The sequence below is a fragment of the Liolophura sinensis genome, chromosome 6, assembly GCF_032854445.1.
Source record: "Liolophura sinensis isolate JHLJ2023 chromosome 6, CUHK_Ljap_v2, whole genome shotgun sequence".
Lineage (NCBI taxonomy): Eukaryota > Metazoa > Mollusca > Polyplacophora > Chitonida > Chitonidae > Liolophura > Liolophura sinensis.
The window spans coordinates 22,424,611-22,444,885 of NC_088300.1; the positions used below are offsets into that span (position 1 = coordinate 22,424,611).

Here is a 20,275-nt window from a genome sequence, read left to right on the forward strand (position 1 = left end):
TGTGTTAAGCTAAGCAAGTTCCACCTTATATCACATCATGTAATTTACATACATGTGCACATCTGTATGTATAAAAGCATAGTTACCCTGGTAAATTGGGATTATTACCAACCAGCAATAAACGTAAGCCAACTATTCTGATACACAATGTCTCCATGGATCTATGGAGGCAAGTAGCCCGAGGACAAATATTCACCTGACAGAAAACAATAGATTTTCTATGCCACAAAGATTCAGATAAGATCTGCTTTCGATGAGCATACCTTTCTCTACCAGCATTTTAATTCAGCCTGGCTCAAGTCTGACACATGCTCAACATATTTCTGTTCCATCTATTCTATAGTGGCTACTGTGACTAGCATATTATAGCTAGTATATTACAAGTACAAGTAGTAAGTACATTCATGTATATTAGTGGTTTCTGGTATAGCCATTTTAGTCAGGATTATCTTACACATCTTGACTGCCTAAAATTATTATTTGTACCTACAGCAGAAATTGTAAGGTGCTTCTGATTCAGATCATTGACACTGTAATTTATAAGTTTCAAAAAACTGAGCATTGAACACTCAGGTCCACTCTCAGCCATGCTAAATTTACAATCGTGTATATCTGGCAGACGTTTAAACCCTGAATAACAAGTGTGCATGAAGATGAATGAACTTCATGAATCCTTGACAAACTGAAGCTCTTCTTTGTTTAGTCCATCCTTTATAAAACAGTAAATTAAAACAAAATTTATGCAAAGACAGAAATGAAGGCGAGTTATTGCTTCAAATTTCTGACAGATAGAATGAATTTCTTTAACTTAGCAAATTTTCACAGCACAATTTCTCAAAAAAGTGTCCATGTGTTCACCATAATACAGTACATAGACATGTAGCTAGAATATAAGAACTGTCAAATATACGCATCAACACCATAAAGCTGACGATTCTAAAAATACCAAAGATTGTTTTGTAGATTGAGTGATATGAATTCCATAGGCGGACTATAATGCTGCATGTAGTGGAGACACATGTATGACTCAACTTACAAACACCAGCTGTGATATGTACTCCTATCAGTGTATGGGCGAATGACAGGGTGTGCTCAGTAGAAGTGTGCACCAGTCAGGTGTTTATACTCAGAGACAGAGAAGTGTGCACCAGATGTGCACTTAATAGTTTAACATGTGTTTAACATTTAAGATCAAGGTGTGCTCAGTAAATGTGTGCACCAGTCAGGTGTTTATACTCATTGGTGTGACATGTGTATCATGTAAAGCCAGTTAAGAGGTACATGTATTGTAACACTATTAGGGTGTGCTCAGTAGAAGTGTGCACCAGTCAGTTGTGTATACTCAGAGAAGTCTGCAAAATTTCTTAACACTTACTGGTTTGATATGTGTATCAGGCACAGGTATTCTTAATGTACATGTTTCAAACTTCAGCTTTAATGTGTACATTTACAGATTTATTTCAGTATACAGGTACAATGAACTTTTCAGAATTAAAAAAAAGTTATTCATTGATGGTTGAGGTGTACAGAAAATCGTGACATTTCCTGAAATCTGTCATAATGTAAAATCCAAATAGATACAAAAATGTGAGGTTAAACACAAACCTCAGAAAAAGTAAACAAAGTGACAGGCATTGAAAAACATGCCAGAGATAACCTTCATGAAAATTGTTATTTTTAAAGAAATTAGGGAGAGATTTTGTACAGCACATACCACTTGGGTAAAATACAAGCTAGTAGTATGTGTGTGCATGTACATACAACATAGTGGAAGCTACCAGAAGAACAAACCGTTTGTTGGGGGGGGGGGATAGGTGCTTGTGGGGGGGGGGGGGGGGGGGCTGGTTTAGAGGTTTAGCCTATGGCAATTTACACTAGAGCATCTCTAACAGGTATCCCTTCCCTTTAACACATCTGAACAAACACTGACTGCTAATTATACACCAGCTCACTTCCCAGGCCCAAGCCCATTTTCAGTTGTCGTGGCTATGCTGCTATTACATATAAAATGACCACAGCCTCCTGAAAATATACTTCTCAATATATGCCCACTCTACTGACAGTTTGCTGACAGTTTTCAGTTGCCAACTGAAAGTTTAGAGATTTAAAGACATTCAACAACATTGAGCTTCATTATCACAGTTGCATTGCTATTCTCTAAGTGTCAGCATATGTTTTGTAATCATCACACATTTCTCTCTGTAAAATATATAGAAATCTTGCCTATCCATAGACAGTATATCATTTCCCCATAGGTACAGTAGCTGATGTGAGAAGTGCAGCTGAATGTTTTGCTGGATTATGTGTAGAGAGCTTGTTAAACAAAACACTTGCTATCACCAGTGTCTGTAGTCTCTGGTTGCACAGCGACACGGTGACAAATGTTCTCCTGGGTTATCCATCTGTCTGACTTGATCGATACCTACCCTAAACAGATTACCTTTAGCAGCCGGGTAGTGGGTGAGGTGTAACTGAGTGCAAACACATGTTTCAGAACCTTAGACATTCTATAATTACAAAAAGTCCAGAAATGTAGCCTTTGTTCGTCATACATGTGCATGTACAAGTATATGTACAGTTTTGCTGAGGTGGAGTACATGAAGTCTTATAGTAACATTAATGTTTTAAAATACGCAAAATATATATCATTTGCTCAGTCAAGTGCTGTCATGTATGGGATTATTAGTTTTCTGAACTGTAGTGATGTGAAAAAACTGTGACATCAGATAAATGAAAACATGGCTTAAGCCAGTATGTCTACAACAGTGTGTCGCCATGTTCCATCACACCTCAACTGGGATTTGGACAAAATGAAATCAGACACAAAATACAACTGATGACCCCCAAAAATTTATTTTTTGCCAAAAACTAAGCACTGCTTTAGACTTTTAAACTATTCTGACATCACCCTGATGCGTCCACAGCATATATACATGTACTGTGCATGTACAATGGGTGAGTCCAGGTGAATGACCTACAAGTGCTCTCAGTAAACTGGAATAACCATACAGCACTGGTGAACATATGTCGCCTGCAGTCAGATTCCATCTCCATGCACAGCTCAAGTCATCAATCATACATTTATGATGTGTATCTATATTTATATGTATCACTAGCCTTGAAAGGTGTGGGTGCTCTCTGAAAAGTACACACTAACACTGAACTCTAACATACAAGTATATGTACTTTCCCTCTGTAATGATACGCCTGTAGCATACTAAATAGGGTGCATGTACTGAACACAAATACAAGGAGTGGAATTCGACAATGGAAGGGACAGCACCCCCACTCACCAACTTCATTATACAAACAATTCGAAGTGTGCCTAAAAATCACAGAAGCAGTCAGATGCACACACAAACACAAATATATATATATATATATATATATATATATATATATATATAGCTGTAGTTGTATTGAAACGAATTCAAATTTTTTTTGGTAAAAGCTACACAGATCACATCACCTCACAGAGTTAAAGCCTGAATGCCAACACTTACAAGAAATTGTATTTATGAAGTTTTGTTTAAGAGGTCTCTAGTCTGGATAATATGTAAATTTAGCACTGCTTGATTTTACCATGTATATGTATCATCTAATTCCTTACAGTATACAGCGAGTAGAAATCCCATAAACCAACAAAACCTAGAAACCCTTCATCCTTCATGTGCACTGAACACATGATGTAAATAAACATAAACAGACTTTGCATGATGGCCACTTGTCTGGTGTACAGGGACATGTACATTCATGGTTTATGAAGTCTCACTGAAGTGTTTGTCCAGTATTATCTGGACAGCATGCCTTCATTTACACATGTCAATCAAATGCCTGTATTTTATGTAGATAAAATTCATAGGTACATCAGCATGACTACATCGTAAAAATAATAATCAGTTGTTGCAGGAGTTCAGCTGAAAGCAGGCATGTTTAAGGGCTTTTAAGGGGGCAAACATGGGTCATTACTAATTAGCTCATTGTGTTCAAAAACCACGAAAACTGAGCACATTATTAATATAAATTTCAACTGAACAATAGAATTTAAAGAGTACAAATCTTCTGCAGTAAGTCAGGAGGTTCATCAGAGAGCTGCATGATCAAGGACAGCAGTTATCTCCCTGTTCAGTCCAGTTTTCCTCCAGAAATATTCCTTAGTACATAAACTTAGTAGCACTTCATCAACCTGAATGTAGCACAAGCTGGACCTCTAATTTTCATGACCATCTGTGTGCCCAGTCCCCTCTCCCCTTAAATAACCACCACCAAACACACCCAATCTATTTCAGGCCTCTAATCATTTAAACAGGTGTGGCTGATGTGGTTGACACAAGACCATCTGAGGTCACTTACTGGCCCAAGGTCAAAGGTCACAGGTTGACCCAAAGGAAAAAGGTCACTGATTGTACTAAACGATTTAACCATCGTTTGCCAGCATTATACTATGTCATTGTACCAAGCATAAAATACATAACATGTTTCAATATTAAAGCCAGGTGCCACCTGGATGATGGCTTTATTTTGTTTCCTTTTTTTATTTTTTCCTTTTCTTTTTGTATCAAAGAATGCCATCAATATGTATCCTGATTAATCTTAGGTCATCTATGCTTTAGCCGGGAATAAGCCTTTAGCCACCTACATGTATACCACAAAGGCACAGCTACATGTACATGTATGGCGTTTATATTAGTAAAGCCACTGCTGTGACAGCAATCTGAAAGCAATTTATCTGGAACCAGTGTTGTTGTAGGTATACATGTACACACCTACATACAGGGATTTGCAAGACTACATGAACTGTGTATGTATTCACAGCAGGTTGAGGCCACATGTCAGTAAGGTGGTGTTTAAAACCATTAGTAACATTACACCTATAGTCTATACACCAGAGCTGCATGTCAACCCCAAAATATAGACACATGTGAACAATCAGCCATAGTGTTCACAGGTCTACCGACTACAAGGAGGGTGTGCGCAAAACTGGTTTTACTTTTAGCTTTTTTTATTATGAGTTACATCTAAGCTGAAGAGTGTTTAACCTAGACACAAGGGAATGTGCAGGTGCGTGACAAAAACTTTACCTAGCTTTGCACACCATGGCACTGGTGCTTTGCATAAAGTCCAGTACAACCCTGGCTACACATACATCTATAATGTAAGTTTACATGTACTTGTATGCCAATGACAATTAACACCTTTATTATAGAGTACATGAGTAGAAATTTATCTAAATAAGTACTTTAATTTCTGCAGTTCCGTAGCTGGGATAAACCATTATATACATGTAATAAGTCATTTACAATGTAGTGAGAGTTCATGGGCAACTGAACATGAAACAGCACGGATTTTAAACCTACATTAATTTAGTATCTTAGTAATCCAATCAGATACTGTCCAATACACTAGACCTTTACAAGGTCAGAAGCCAAATGGCATACATGCAACAGGTTCCAAATATACACTGGAATATAATTTGTGATCAATTTTGTGTAAGAAGGTTACGGACATGAATATGTTTGTAAACAATAGAATTGGCCTGACAAGGTAAGTGAGGTGTGGACACGACTATAAACACTAAAGGCACTCAGTCAAAGAGAGACAGAGATACCTGGAGCTTCCCAGATGATCACATTACAAACCAGGATGGTGGCCAGATCATTAGGCTGTTGTGACAAACAAATTCCAATGTATGCTTCCAGCATAGCAGTTGTTGTTAACTACTGAAGCATTTAATAGACCTGTACCACTGTGTTTATTTTCTCACAAAAAGTACAAAACATATACAATGCATACATGTATGATATGTTTTCATGGTTTTAAGGTGGTGCTTTTTCAGCTACACATAAATATGCTCATCTGGTTTGGGCATGCATATTTTCAGTGTAAGAACATGTCACTTTATACATGTATGTATGTTCAATGGGTTGGGCATTAACTGCAAAGAAAAAACTCTAACATGAAATATATGTCAAATGAAAGACCCATTAAACACTGTCCAGAAAATAGTTCGATATATTTTTTTTAGGACTGTTCCAACCTACTGCCACTTAGTGGCCTTTTCATACCATATTAGGACCAGTGACATCACACCAGATTTTGACACTTTACAGACACAAATGGCTATGTTTCATCATTCAGAATATATACATACAGATGTATGAATGTATCCGCTGAATGGACCTTGAAACAAACTATTTCAAACAGAACATATGGATGTGACGTCAATACAGACCACCACAGTGTAAAACAAATATTACACGAACAAAGCTTTATTCCATACACTGTGTACAGATTCTGACAAAGAATCCAGATTTATCAGCTTATCACGCTTAATCATGATGTTCAGTTTTAACGTGTTCTGGCACCCCAGATATGTAGGTGTAACTCTGTTTAAATACAGCTAACATAGAAGTTTTCATTTACATGTATTTATTTGATTGGAGTTCAACACCGTACTCAAGAATATTTCACTTATACGACGGTGGCCAACATTATGGTGGGAGGAAACGGGGCAGATCTCGGGGGAAACCCACAACCATCCACAGGTTGCAGACAGACTTTCCCACGTACGGCCGGAGAGGAAGCCATCATGAGCTGGACTTGAACTCACAGCGACCGCATTGGTGAGAGGCTCCTGGGTCCTAACGCTGCGCTAGCGTGCTAACCAAATGAGCCACGGAGGCCCCGCAGTTAACACAGCACGGTAATAGCATAAATATTATACTCTAAAAATAATCAAGCAATAATATTACAAAGTAGTATTATTAATGCATTTTGTCTCTCTTTTCCTGTTAACGTGTTGATATATATGATACAGATTTTCTGCAATAACAATATCCAGTTACACTCTATCCCAAAAGACTTTACATAATATATATTATTCTGGGACATTCCAATTACGTGCAACAGTGTGATCGATTGTCCCGTGGCAGGCTACAGGATCTAATGTAGTCAAGCATATTTATGTATGATCAAAGTGCTCTAAATTGACTAGGCTTTCTTATTTGATACCGTTTACGTGGGTGGGTCTATGGCTATACAGTTAGCCATCAGGAAAGAGAGGAGCTACGGACTGTATATACATGTATACAAGTACTGATGTATAAATGAGTGACAGTGAGTTAATATGTGTACTATGAATCTCTGTGTCACACGCATTCCTGAACACAAAAACTCAAATGACCCTCTGCAAAACACAATTACATTTATTATCCATGAGAACGACATTAAACCAACAATTCACAGAGGCTTAAGAAAGACCAGCCTCAATTATTTATAAACAAGCAGACTGTATCTCTTTCTATCTGCTGTCCCTAACAGTGGATTACTCTGGTCACAGTTCTACCTGGAAAATAGCCACTATTAATCTGAACATATATATTAACACCATGCTCAGACCCACATTTGTAACAGGTATTCAGTAAGCAGCCTCATGCCTCCAGGCTGAGATCTGACCTTCATTGACCTATTTCCTACACAAAAGCCAACCCTTTCCTCTTTCATACGCATATCCGGCCTGCTTCCCCAACACTGACAGTCTTTTGAACCAAGCCCCCAAAACACTTTATCATCACCTTTTATTCCCTCCTCTCATAGAAGAAGTACAAAGAGATGGCACAGATCTCAAGTGAATTTCACACATAAACCAGGATCCATGACCTTGTGAAATGTGACCAACTACTAATATTTGGGATTTCTGCAGCTTCTCTATGGTGAATCACACTCGATTTCATGTTTCCCCACCACCACCCCACACTTCATTTTATGTCCAGCATGAAGGGGATAGCGCAACGACTGGTTGAGGAGTATCATTCAAGTAACAAGGAGGCACATCACATACACCCTAAGGGTTCCTTCGTCGTCATATGACGATTGTTGAGCACAAGGTTAAACCCCAAGCACTCACTCACTCAATCATTTTATCTCCCACACTGGAATAATTATTTCCACTGTCAAAGAAGGCGACATCATCACAAAGTAATGACAGTAAAAAAAAAACAATTGTTTTGCCTTCACCAATTTTGCAAAATATTCACAGTTACATGTATGGTGTATGTGCAGTCTTTGCTGCAATAATAACTGTATGTAACAGAGGCATACATCTGGAACTGCACTGTGTAGGTCATGTCCAGTTCATGACAACCACCAGAAGCCATTAGGACAGGCAATCATTTCTTCAGGGTAACCTCCTCACCCTGGACACATTAAGAGCCTGATAGGAGAGGCCAGGGAGAGGGGAATCAATAGCCAGATTAAAAGACAGTTTACTGGCAATGAGTAGCCAGACAGCGCCCAAGAGTACAGCTCTATTCTTCTATACCTCTATGCCTACTGTTACCCCAGGCAAGGCTGACTTGGCTTAATCTCTGTGACAGAATTAGGCCAGTACCTAGAGGTGCATGGTTCTTAAATCTGCCCCACATCTCATTACACTGACTTACAACCACTTTCCTGATAGCAAATTCCAAAGCAACTTGCACTGATGATGAGATCCTGTTCAAGTCAAATTTGGTAACAATCACCTAAGATTTCACAACGAATAAACCTCAGATTCACACATAAAGCTCCATGGAGTCCCTTAGCGGGTCCCTAAAATTGTGTACCTTGGTTCACTGGATTAACAATACAGATATAATTCTTTAACCTTTACGCATGTTTGCAAGGTGTTTATGAAGCACATTCTGAGGGCATTGTTCTGCGTAAACTGATAAAATTATACTTTTTGTGAAGCCCTGAAATTGTCTCCATAATGAAATGAAAAAGCTACATAAATTGTTCATATGCAAACAGGTTGAGGAGTATGGGTACATGTACATTTCATGTTGCTGAAATGATTAAATCCACTAGATTTTTGGATGTGTAATGGTGCATTTTCAAATAAATATAGACAGAACACCTGTTGGTAACAACTGCTAAAAAGTTAAACATGTGTTGAGCAGCTCCTGGGAAATCACATGTATCTTTGCCAAGAAAACTCACACAGCTGCGCACCACCAAAATCTACCAGATCTCATTCAGCTTTAAAAGACATGTATATGTACATCTAAGCAGTAGCAAAGGGTTTTCAGTCATTCTACACAAAGCTTGATATCAAGATTCAACACAACGCTTAATATCATACAAGTAACAGAGGAGCAAATGTTCCAGGCAAGTCCACTGTAACCAGCAAAACCCTCCTTAATGATTTGGAATGTCAACTGCAGCTAACTTGGCAAAGTTCCATCAAATTTGTGAATGTTGATACATGCAGGGACACACCCACATGTACTGAACATTTTCAAAAGACACAGATGTAAATGTACATATCTACTCTTACAAACCAGCGTTGTTGCTCATGGTTTGCAAAGCATGTTTGCTGCAACAGTATTAAAGATAAATTCAGATGTACAAAGATTTCCATGGGTATTATTTCTTTATTTTATTGGTGTTGACTGTTTGACTGAAGAATATTTCACTTTATATACTACAGCGGCCAGAATTATGTTGGGGTACCGGTACTCACAACCATCTGCAGCTTGCATCTTGGGATGTATCTGCAGGCTTTCAAATTTGTGGCTTTTTATTGAAATCAGCTTTCACACTGCCTAAGCAAAATCTAGGTGTGGTAATAACACACAACTGACATTTATAATCAAGACCCTGATGAATACATGAATACAACTCACACTCCCAGTCTTAAAAACAACATAGTAGGCCTGTATCCTGTATTAAGTGAATGGGTTACTCTATTGCAAAAACAACCACTGATACTGTACCACCAAAAAGAGACCTTACAAAATGTGTTTTTCGGTCTAAACCATTTTTGAGTTTTCTTATCTACAGGTACATGTACCTAATAATTACATACAGCTACATGTGCATATACAAGTCTGTCACAGCATCAGTGTGTCATATTTCAAATACAAGCCAAATGAAAACACTGCTTGTTCCAGCATGACACACACATTGACATTCTCGGAATGTAGTCTGTATATACTGTGACCCTAGTGCCAAGCTGTTCTAGTTGCTTTTGGAAAACAGCCCTGTCTGTTAATTTTCCAGGCGTCAACAGGAGTAATTAGTGTTTAGCAATCAAAATGCAAATAACCCCACACTGTTAAAATACAGTAATTTCTCCACAAATTATGCCATCTCAATTTGGCCTGGCTTCCTGGTTTATTACGCATCATCCCTTATTTGCTCAGGAAACTACAACTCATCTACAGTCCCCTTCATAATCCACGGGGACCAGACACTACTGGCTAAATAGAGTGATATATCAGAAGTAATGGTGCTACAAGGAGCAACTAGGGACTAGGAAAGCGTCTAAATATATTACAGACCAACTGATAAATACATGTACGATGGAATAGCGTCATCATAGGACATTTACTTTCACAAAGGGTGTACTTTAATATATACAACTACAGCAGGTACATGTAATCAGTTTTACTGCTCTCATTCTGATACATTTGCTCCAGATTTAAGAAAAACTTGGAGAAAAAGTAACCTGGGATCTGTTTCAATAACCAACGGAGTATTTTGTGCACAACGCCTTTCTAATATTTTGTGCACAAAGCCTTTCTAATATTTTGTGCACAAAGCCTTTCTAATATTTTGTGCATAAAGCCTTTCTAATATTTTGTGCACAAAGCCTTCCTAATATTTTATGCACATAACTACCATAAGCTAGCAAGCAGCATTGTAGACAAAAAAACTGACATGGTACATGTACTGTCTTCTGTGTACATTATAACGAGGGCATCCAGGATTCTCACTAAGACATCACCTTCAACTTGCTCTCTGGTATCCATTTCTGCTACTGTGTAGATGTACTAATACACATTCCAGCCATAACACCAGATAAATGTTCCAAATGGGTTCATGTAAGTCTCATCACATGCCTACATGTACCTGACCATTTCATGTATCCTGATCTCTCCAGGGATCATGTATGTGAGTAGCCTAATGTGTGCTTCAATCCAGACAAACCTCACATACACAACCAGGAAATCACCAAAATCACTGTCATGTTGTTTAGACATACATGTATGTTATCAAAAGACCAATGAAACCAAAGTTGAGAATTCCCTGCAACAAGACAGGTCTGCATCTCTTTCCAGATTAGAGATGTATACAGTGTAATGGTGAAAAAAAAACATACAAAGTAACATGTGTCATTTGTGAGTGAGTTTTTCAATACAATGAAACTTTAATGTATATGAAGATTCAGTGATGAATATGAAACTGTATTGTACATGTAGACTAATGATTCCATTTTTAATTTTTAACTGCATGTACGTACATGTCGATGTATATGGCCTTGTCACCAACAAACTTGGCCTGCACATGAAAGGAATATTATTTGTTAAATCATAGTTCTTAGCCTGATTTTAACCTGTGAATGACAGGCAGAATAAATGAGTGAAACCTTCCAAGTGTACAGCTTCAATGTAAATGTAACAAGTGTACTGTAAGGCTTTCCACACCTGGTCTTCTGAGGTGCATAACTGCATGTCAACCAGGCCCAGATATAAACCCCTAATTAGATCAGTCCTAGATAAGGGGCTGGGTGGTGAAAATATAATTGAGTGTGATTATGTCTGCAGACTTTCTCAGGCTGAGTTTGGCATGTCTAACAACATACATGTACATCGCTCAGGGCCCACTTTCACAAAACTTCGAGCATCAATGTTTCAAAACTTTTGTTACAAATCACATCAATCACAGAGATTAGATATGCATATACACGCCATTTATAAATCATAATTTATACACTTATAAAAAGTGTCTGTCTTGGTGCAGACTACACAGCCCATGCTTGAACACTGCCACAATATGTTTGGAATTCAGGTCTACATACTCTTGAAGAAATTCTTGTCACAGCTTAAATTTATACACTTATATTAGTCATGTGTGTAAATTTCATATTTCCATGACATTCATTAGCACAATGAGAGACATTTAACTTTACTGTTACCAAAAAATCAATCATTAAGTAACTTGACATATGTGAAAAGGACATTTAATTATCCACAACTAGGAATTCTTAATCATAAAGTTATAAATTCAAATGTGTCACTAAATTCTTATAACTGTGATACCCATTGGCAGACAAATGGATTGGTTGCTTAGTGACAGTACCACTGCCTTGTCCAGCAAGGTGAAGGTTTGAACAGGAACATCTGTTCTAGTTCACATAAAATAACAAGAACAGTACACAGAAAATCACTTTCATGACTTAAATTTAAGCCAGTTGTTTGACACACAGAGCCATAAGGCAGTCTGCACTGTTTGGTTTTCTCTCTTTAATGTCATTGGACACTACAGAAGGGCAATTTATAACTAACAGTATTAATACAAGGGATTCATCTGGACATTTCACATTATGATGACATTGTTCAGTGGAAAATGTATGCTGATTTTGAACAGTTATCAGACCAGCTGTTGACATTGCCAGTGCAGGAAACTGTGCACTGAACAATGGGTGAATACTGAAGAGAATTATGACTACATAGTGATCATGCTCTCTATAAAGGCTTCATACACAAGGTTTCATTTCTCCACTGACTTGTACACGTCTTCATACATGTATAGCTTCTCACATCACTGCCTAATCAGTCAACATCCCAATGAGATAAGATTTGGCTCAAGACTTTTTTTCTTTAACCACTGACAAAAAAGCCTGTGCTGCTATATCCCTCAATCTTTGTTCTGTTTACACAGTCACACACTGACAAGGTCAATTATCTATCAAGCTTTGTTTCAGAGGATTTCGTCCTGAAGGTGTTGTGACACAGACTAGGAGCTTAATGCTGAGTACTCTCTGTGGGAATTTCTGGCTTGTCATCACAGAAAGGCTCACTACACACCACATGACATAATCAGACAGAGAACTGAACTGACACTCGGTGCAGAAATAGAAATACTACTCACAGGTAAAAAAAAAAAGACGCTATCTATGACTGTGACACATCAAAAACACAGTTAACAAAGAACAAAAACCTCCTCAAATGACTTTTTTGTCTCCCAGTGTTTTTAACCTTCTTTTAGCCTGTACTCCCCTTATTCATTTAATTCACTGGTTTTTTACATCTTACTTCAAAATATTCCACTTATGACAGAGACCAACATTATGGGGACAGAAAACCTACAACAGCCAGAGAGAAACCCATGATCTGTGCTCTTAAACTCTCTCAACTCTCTCAAAGAGAAAAACAAATAATAAATAAATAACTATAAAAGAGTAGAAACTAGATACTGTCATAAATTCAGTATAAGTTAACTTTCTAATCAATGATGATGGAGAAGAGACTATACTGTGATAAGTTCAGGAAATAGCAAAACTCAACAAATTATTATGCATGACGTTTTCTATCTCCTGCACAAAATCAGGCAAGGTCTAGTGCTCCGGGGCACTGAGGGCTGGTATAACTAGGTCTGATCAAGCTCAGGGATGCACATGTATCCTGTTTTTAACAACCACAGATTTGATTAAGCACCTTGAATGACACATACAGCTTCGTGTCCGTGGTTGGCAGCAAAGGAGAGGCTATCAGCATAATAAACTCACAGCTAAAGTCTTCATTAACAAGGCCAATCAGCCTATCTGGTTCATCAGTAAAATAACTGTACATGCAGCTCACTGAGTGCTCAACATTAGAGGTCAGGGGTTCAATCTCATACATGTATACAGTGACAATGTATGCGTATTGTTGGTTTTCATAAATACACATTTCGAGCCTTTCACTTGAATACTGTGAAGTCGTCGAATAAATCAGTATATTTGGACCCATAATTAATAAACCTTAAAACACAAATGAATCACAACAAAGCAAAAAAATGAAATATGTAATTATTATTCCAAAGGATATTATATTATATAAACATATATACATATATATGTTTGTATAAAAATTAGATGGACTGTAATGCATTATAAATGCAAGGCACCCATTCTACCATGGACAGCTGCACTGTAAACTTGTAGAGAAAACGCCTAACATTTGATCTTCGATCTGAAGTAGGTAACAGTCAGATAGAGCTAGTGATTTATTTCTATTAAGATCCCAATTTGAGAAAGCTCACTTCATGAGTCAGGGAAAGAGCAAAGATTATGTTGGAGTAGGCAGAATATTGCAGACATGTGTGCCAGAGTAGTTGTGGGGTGTGCAGTGGCAGATGGGAATGTGTATGTACTGTAGGTAAAGCTGTTTCACTCCTACAGCTTCCCCGCAACACACAGTATGAGTGGTCTATCCATTTTTGGGCATACCGGTAATCCTACACATGTGTTCATTCGTCCATGTAGATTTCACCACGTTTATTTCAGGCCAGTCACCGATCAAATCACTGCCTTAGCTTTATAGCAGTGAGATACCTTTGTGAGGACAAATAACTGGGCTTTTTCAACCTAAATCTTGAAATTTACGCGCCAAAAGCAACACACAAAAAAGAAAAAAATGCTCTGCATAGCCCTGGACTATTGTATGTAACCACGGAAGTAGTCTGACAGCTTTTCAGGCTTAGAAAGGCTACTGGCTGAGCCGAGATGGAGCTAAAAATTAGGTCATGCGCGGCAGAAGAGAAGGTTCATATTACTACATTAGTTAAGGTCTGTACCATTCTTGTAGTGTTGGGCATACTGATAACACTGTGCTTGGCCTCTCTCACATAGTGGATCACATAAAACACAACCCGGGACACTTAATTAATGGAGAATACGTACTACAGTGCATAGAGTTGGCCTAGACTTCAATGGACTATATTTTTAAAATACAAATTTCAACCACAAGCCACTGTAAAAATGTTGACTTTTGTTCTCTGATAGAGGTCATTAACTTAATGTGGGACACCTGTGGGAAGCGATTTCACCATAATGCAGTTTGAAATTGTTACATTACGGAATTTAATAAACTGTACGCCAAAAAAAAAATGGCCATGGACTATAGATACATGTATCTTCAAACGTCTGTATACATGTCTGCCAAACAGAACTGCATAATTTATAATGCTGTTGGAAACAATAAAATTCTGGTGCTAAGGGCTGTATGGGCGCTATGTGCATATAGATTATCCAACACAACAGTGAATCGGCGAAAATTTACAGAGAGAACTGGGTGAAGATTTAGTGCAAGTGATAGAAGCAGGCTGACTGATAGATCTTCAACTGAACTGCTTTATATTATAATGCTACCACACGGTCACACTTTGATAATAATACTCTCTCGGTCCCAGTAAGCCGCTTAAGAGATCGGACAAAAGGCACTTCACACCCAGACTTTTCTCTAGAATCACTCATAAATCTCTTCTACCCGATCGTAATAGGGATCAAAGGGGCCGAAATCGTCTGACAGGCTTTTATTCGGGATTCTTGAGCGAGCCCATATTTGGCTCGTATGGTCACTATGGCTGCCGGATGAAGCAGCGTATAGAACCGTGTCAATCTAACGTCAAATTCACCTTGAAAACAAAAAATCACCGACAAGTAGTTTTTCGATGAACGTGCGGGATATAATTCACCCATGTTGGGATACATAATGAAGCGTGCGAAAGAGGAGTAATAGAAAAGCGTCCCACCTTTTTCTGCTGTTTTTCCCAGGCAGGGTCTAGCAGTCCCTCCCTATCCCATTCTTCCTCGCCGTCCATGTAGCCATCGCTGTACTGTTCGTCAGACATTTTGGAAACCGTCTCCCACCTCCCCTAGTACAAATCCAGTCGCTGGTCAATGTTGGGAAGGCTCGGGCTTCTCTACCCGTCGGTATCCTCAAGGTTACAAGTAAAATTTGTGTTAACGGCTTGCAGCAGGTTCCACCCCGCGGCAGATCGAGAGAGGAGGTTGTGGTGTCACGTGGTACAACCGGAACCAGTCGGATATTTTCGTCAGAGGATTCCACGAGTTCAAAGGTTAGCGCGAGGAATTGTCAGGTACATACATAACACGACACTTACCGCGTCATGTCGAGCCTCCGCTTTCAACGACCCATCCTTGTATTTATAACTATCACAGGGACGGACATGATGAAAAACCACGGCGAATAATAAAACGGACATTATGATCTTCCCACAGTCCACATAGAACGCCTCACGACTAGATTGGACACACGTGTATACCAACATGTCGACGGACAATCAGGATCTATGTCATTTCCATTTATACAAATCCACCTTTTCCTGCAAGGGTAAACGGGTGCTTTCAACTGTATTAGAACTTAGCTCTCATCACCGCTTACTAGAAATAATTAGGGCAAATATTACTCTCGGCCTACGTCCTGAACCTTGTGTCCTTTTCATAGCTATATTTTCATACTTTATCATGAATCAATAATTATTTACAACAATCACAAAATTTTAATTACCGGCATAAAATTTATGTTGAACATAACGGGGCGAACTTTTTTTCTTGGTCATATCTGGGGAAAAGGTGTGTCCGAAATTTCATTTCATTCAAAGGCACAGGAAGTTGTCATATATGACTATAGCAATAATGATTATATGCATTAACTATACACACAGGCCTACACCCTTGGCAGATGTAAACTGTCGCCAGATTATACATTTTAGGCTAACTACATACGTGAGTAAGAATTTCATCATCTTCAAAGCCATAGGCATATAATTTCACACTAATATAGGTTTGGTGTTCAATATATGGGTAGATATTTCAAACACAGGTTTATGGGCGCTGTGTATGTACTGCCTAAGCAAGTAGTCAAGAGCAAATAGAGCATTACGCAATAAGGTAGAATGTCACACACCACGTATGTAATATATAGAGCGATCTTAGCAATTCAGTGGGGCAGTCACATATATATGTTTATTACTACTAGCTGCCAAAGAGCTATTAGTTGACAGCACTGGTATAATTTGGTTGTTTGTTATAGTTTGTTTGTTGACTGGCGCTTTCAGCATTTCATACATGTTTTCATGCTCATATCACAACGGTGTCTCCCTGGAGGATATATCGCCTTCAAACACGAGGTGCTGCCTCACTTAACTGAACACCATCCAGAAGGGACCGTGCTGACGTATGACCCCCAAGCCAGATCACATATGAGGTGAAGCTGAACTAAACATGCACGTAATTTAACTAGTTACTGATCCATCGTTGCCTTAGTTTACGTGTATAAAATATATGAACCGCTGGAATTTGCTACCCTTGAGTTAATTTTATTTATTTATTTTATTGGTGTTTTACGCGTAGTCAAGAATATTTCACTTATACAACGTCGGCCAGCATTATAGTGGGAGGAAACCGGGCAGAGCCGGGGAAAATGTACAACCATCCGCAGGTTGATGACAGACCTTCCGTCGTACGACCGCAGAGGGTTGAATTAAGGTGTTGGCTGTAAGTAAGAGTCACCCGCCTTCATGCTCACAGAAAAGAAAATGGAAAACATTATAGCTGCAATTTCAAAACGCAGTGTGCAGGATATTCCTTATAACGCATATATGAACACTCGCGTAAACGAAGGGTCACGGGCAACGCACGAACAGTCACAGATCAGAATAAGCTATCAGCAATAAAAGGGTCTAAATTATACGGATGCACGCTGTACGGATTAACTATATTTATATACAATGAAGATACATATCGGGGTTTATAAATGACCTGTGCATCGTATATATCACATGGCATGCATGCACTGTCTATAGATATAGGGCCTTCATATGCCTATATATGTTTATTTATAGTGAAGGTTTGTATGCCACTAACAGACTTATTAAACACACGTCGTTTCACGATAAAGACCTGTATGCACTTGATCAGTCAACGACAAATAATCACGCGAGGTTGTGATCATGGTGATGTATCTGTTCACAAAATCATTTGATAGTGTCCATTATTTTATGAACAAAAATTATGAACAAACAAAATTAGAGAATGAACAGTCCACTAGCGTTGCCTTCTCCATGCAGGGAATGCATACACGCAACTCTAAAGTATATACAACAGTCCACACCTGGCTTATCCCAGTCAGTACAGGTGGAAGAGAGATTTATGCGAGCACTTAATTTACTTGTTTATCAATTTCAGTATGTATTTTTTGGTTCTGCACATTGTCACGAATGGCAATTACACTTATACGTTTGTAATTAGGCAAAGATTAAGTAAGGTTATGTATATATAGATTGTTTTAGCATCCATGCATAGAAATCCCGGAGGAAACGACTGTTAGTATGTTCATACCATCATTCTGTGATCTCATTTTGCATATACTTTGCTGTCTCTGTTCTATCACATTTCAATAAATATTCAGTAACCCGAAACTGGGGCTTCCATCCAGTTCATAGACAGTCGCATTGAACTTTAGAGTAGTATGTTGCGAGTAGAATGTACAATGTATAAAATAACCTGCGGATGGTCATGGTGAAAATGGCATGCTACAAAACTCCAGCCGCCTATGAATACATACGAAAAGCCAAAGTCGGTGGATTGATGAAGCGAGAGCATGGCGTAGTGAGTGCAATAAAATTAGTGTAGATATAAAGAAAGAGAATGTCACTGAAACATTGACTAACAGAATATTTAAAGAGGATGAACTATCAGAGGCTTGTGAAGTGCGTATCCTGAATTCGACCGATTCAATCGGAATGGTGACGACACCATGGAGACGGACCTTCCTGTGACTGCCTCAGGAAGGTCCGTCTCAATGGTGTTTAAAGCTCAAATAATCATGTAAAAACATAATTAATTACATCCTTCGAAGTTATGTATCCAAATTGGCCAATACATTTGCTAGTCGGTCTATGCTGACGTCATGCAGGAAAGAAATTCAAAAGTTTGCAGGTTTCGACATGAATTGCACGTCAGTTCATGTCGAAGCTTGCAAACTTTTGAATGTATTTTTGAATGTATACTTCGAAATTTATTCCAATTCTCGGTTAGCATTTTGGCACAAATCGTATTATGACAAAGAATGTTCCTAGAAAGAAAGTACAATGTGACCTTCAGTGTATAGATCCATGATATAGATACTGATTTGTTTCGCGTCGTTTATAAGACCACCTGTTTTGGACGGATGGAGAAAACCGGACTGAGGTCAAGGGAAGCGACCAGTAATATCTAACAAACACGCTCATGTAAAATCGAGGCCATCCAACGCGGTGGCTGGATTCGAACCCGAGACTTCATTATCTAAGGGAATGCATACATTTACTCGGCGAACGTAGCCAGGAAGTACATTATTTGCGTATAGGGGACAATACAGTATATGTTGCAATCTCTTCGGATGAGCGATTGGATGGCGTATATGCACAAACCCTTTGACGGTGTAAGAAAAGAAAAAGAACCAAACCAAACACAAAAAAATTTACACCCGTGGTTTAGAGCTGCATATTAAAACATTTTATGGAGTTTTAGCCAAAAAGCCTCCAGCTCTATGTCGTCAGTCTGTTTGAAGTGTTAAAACAGTTTGGCGAATAGAGCCCAGGTCTAAGATGGCTTAATTTGACAACTCTGTTGACTACTAATAAAAAGAAAGTAACGTGCTCACAGACTTAACAGGGAATATGCTCAGAGTTCATTCCAGTACACCTTGATATATGGACATGTTCTATATATACACACGGTATCAAAGAATAGGTACTAAGTAGTCATTTGAACTCAAGTGTTTATCCCCATGCGGCACGCGCCTGTGGTCATTTTAAACTGTATAAATATAGACATATATACACTGACCAATAAATGCACACTCTATACATCATTCGGCGGATACTGGGGAAGTATATTAAGCATGTGATTCATGGCTTAAAAAGGACGTGAGAGCACGTTTTGTGTTACCGTGTATAGTAGGTCAAGAAAAAATAAAACAGTTATAAACTCATGCAGAGAATGTATTAGTGCATGCACATCTAACCTTTATATGCTAATGTGGCCAGTGTTTCAGAGGGAAGATTTACATACACATATGTGGATCTATTTTGCTGTTTTCTTTTTTCTGCACACCTTTAAACAGAGAGAACAATTCTTTACAAAGCACTGACCTATATAATTAATTAACCCCGGATTGACAGAGGAACAATAATCCATTCTTTACTTTAATTGACGTAGAGTTCATAGTGTAATGTGTCTTACCTATATTATATTATGATAGCAGCTGAACAAGTGTATGAAGAGATATAGTGAAATTGATAATACAGATCAGGGACCACTAAATAGAACAGCTGTGTATTCATTCCAATATTTATACTTTATTATTTAAGTTCTTATACATAATTATATGACCTCTTCATTTTCCGTATCTTCCCTATATTTATCTGATTGGTGTTTTACGCCGGACTATATATTACTAAT

General features: G+C 38.3%; 1 protein-coding gene across 1 annotated transcript in view; it reads right to left on the bottom strand.

Moving 5' to 3' along the window:
- The window catches only part of LOC135468638 (alpha-actinin-like), a 47,933-nt gene extending 32,130 nt beyond the window's left edge, over positions 1-15,803 (bottom strand). The window contains exon 1 of the mRNA XM_064747002.1: positions 15,559-15,803. Within this exon, the coding sequence (XP_064603072.1) occupies positions 15,559-15,657 (99 nt within the window). The 5' untranslated portion in view covers positions 15,658-15,803. The remainder of the gene's footprint in view (positions 1-15,558) is intronic.
- Between the last annotated feature and the right edge of the window lie 4,472 nt (positions 15,804-20,275).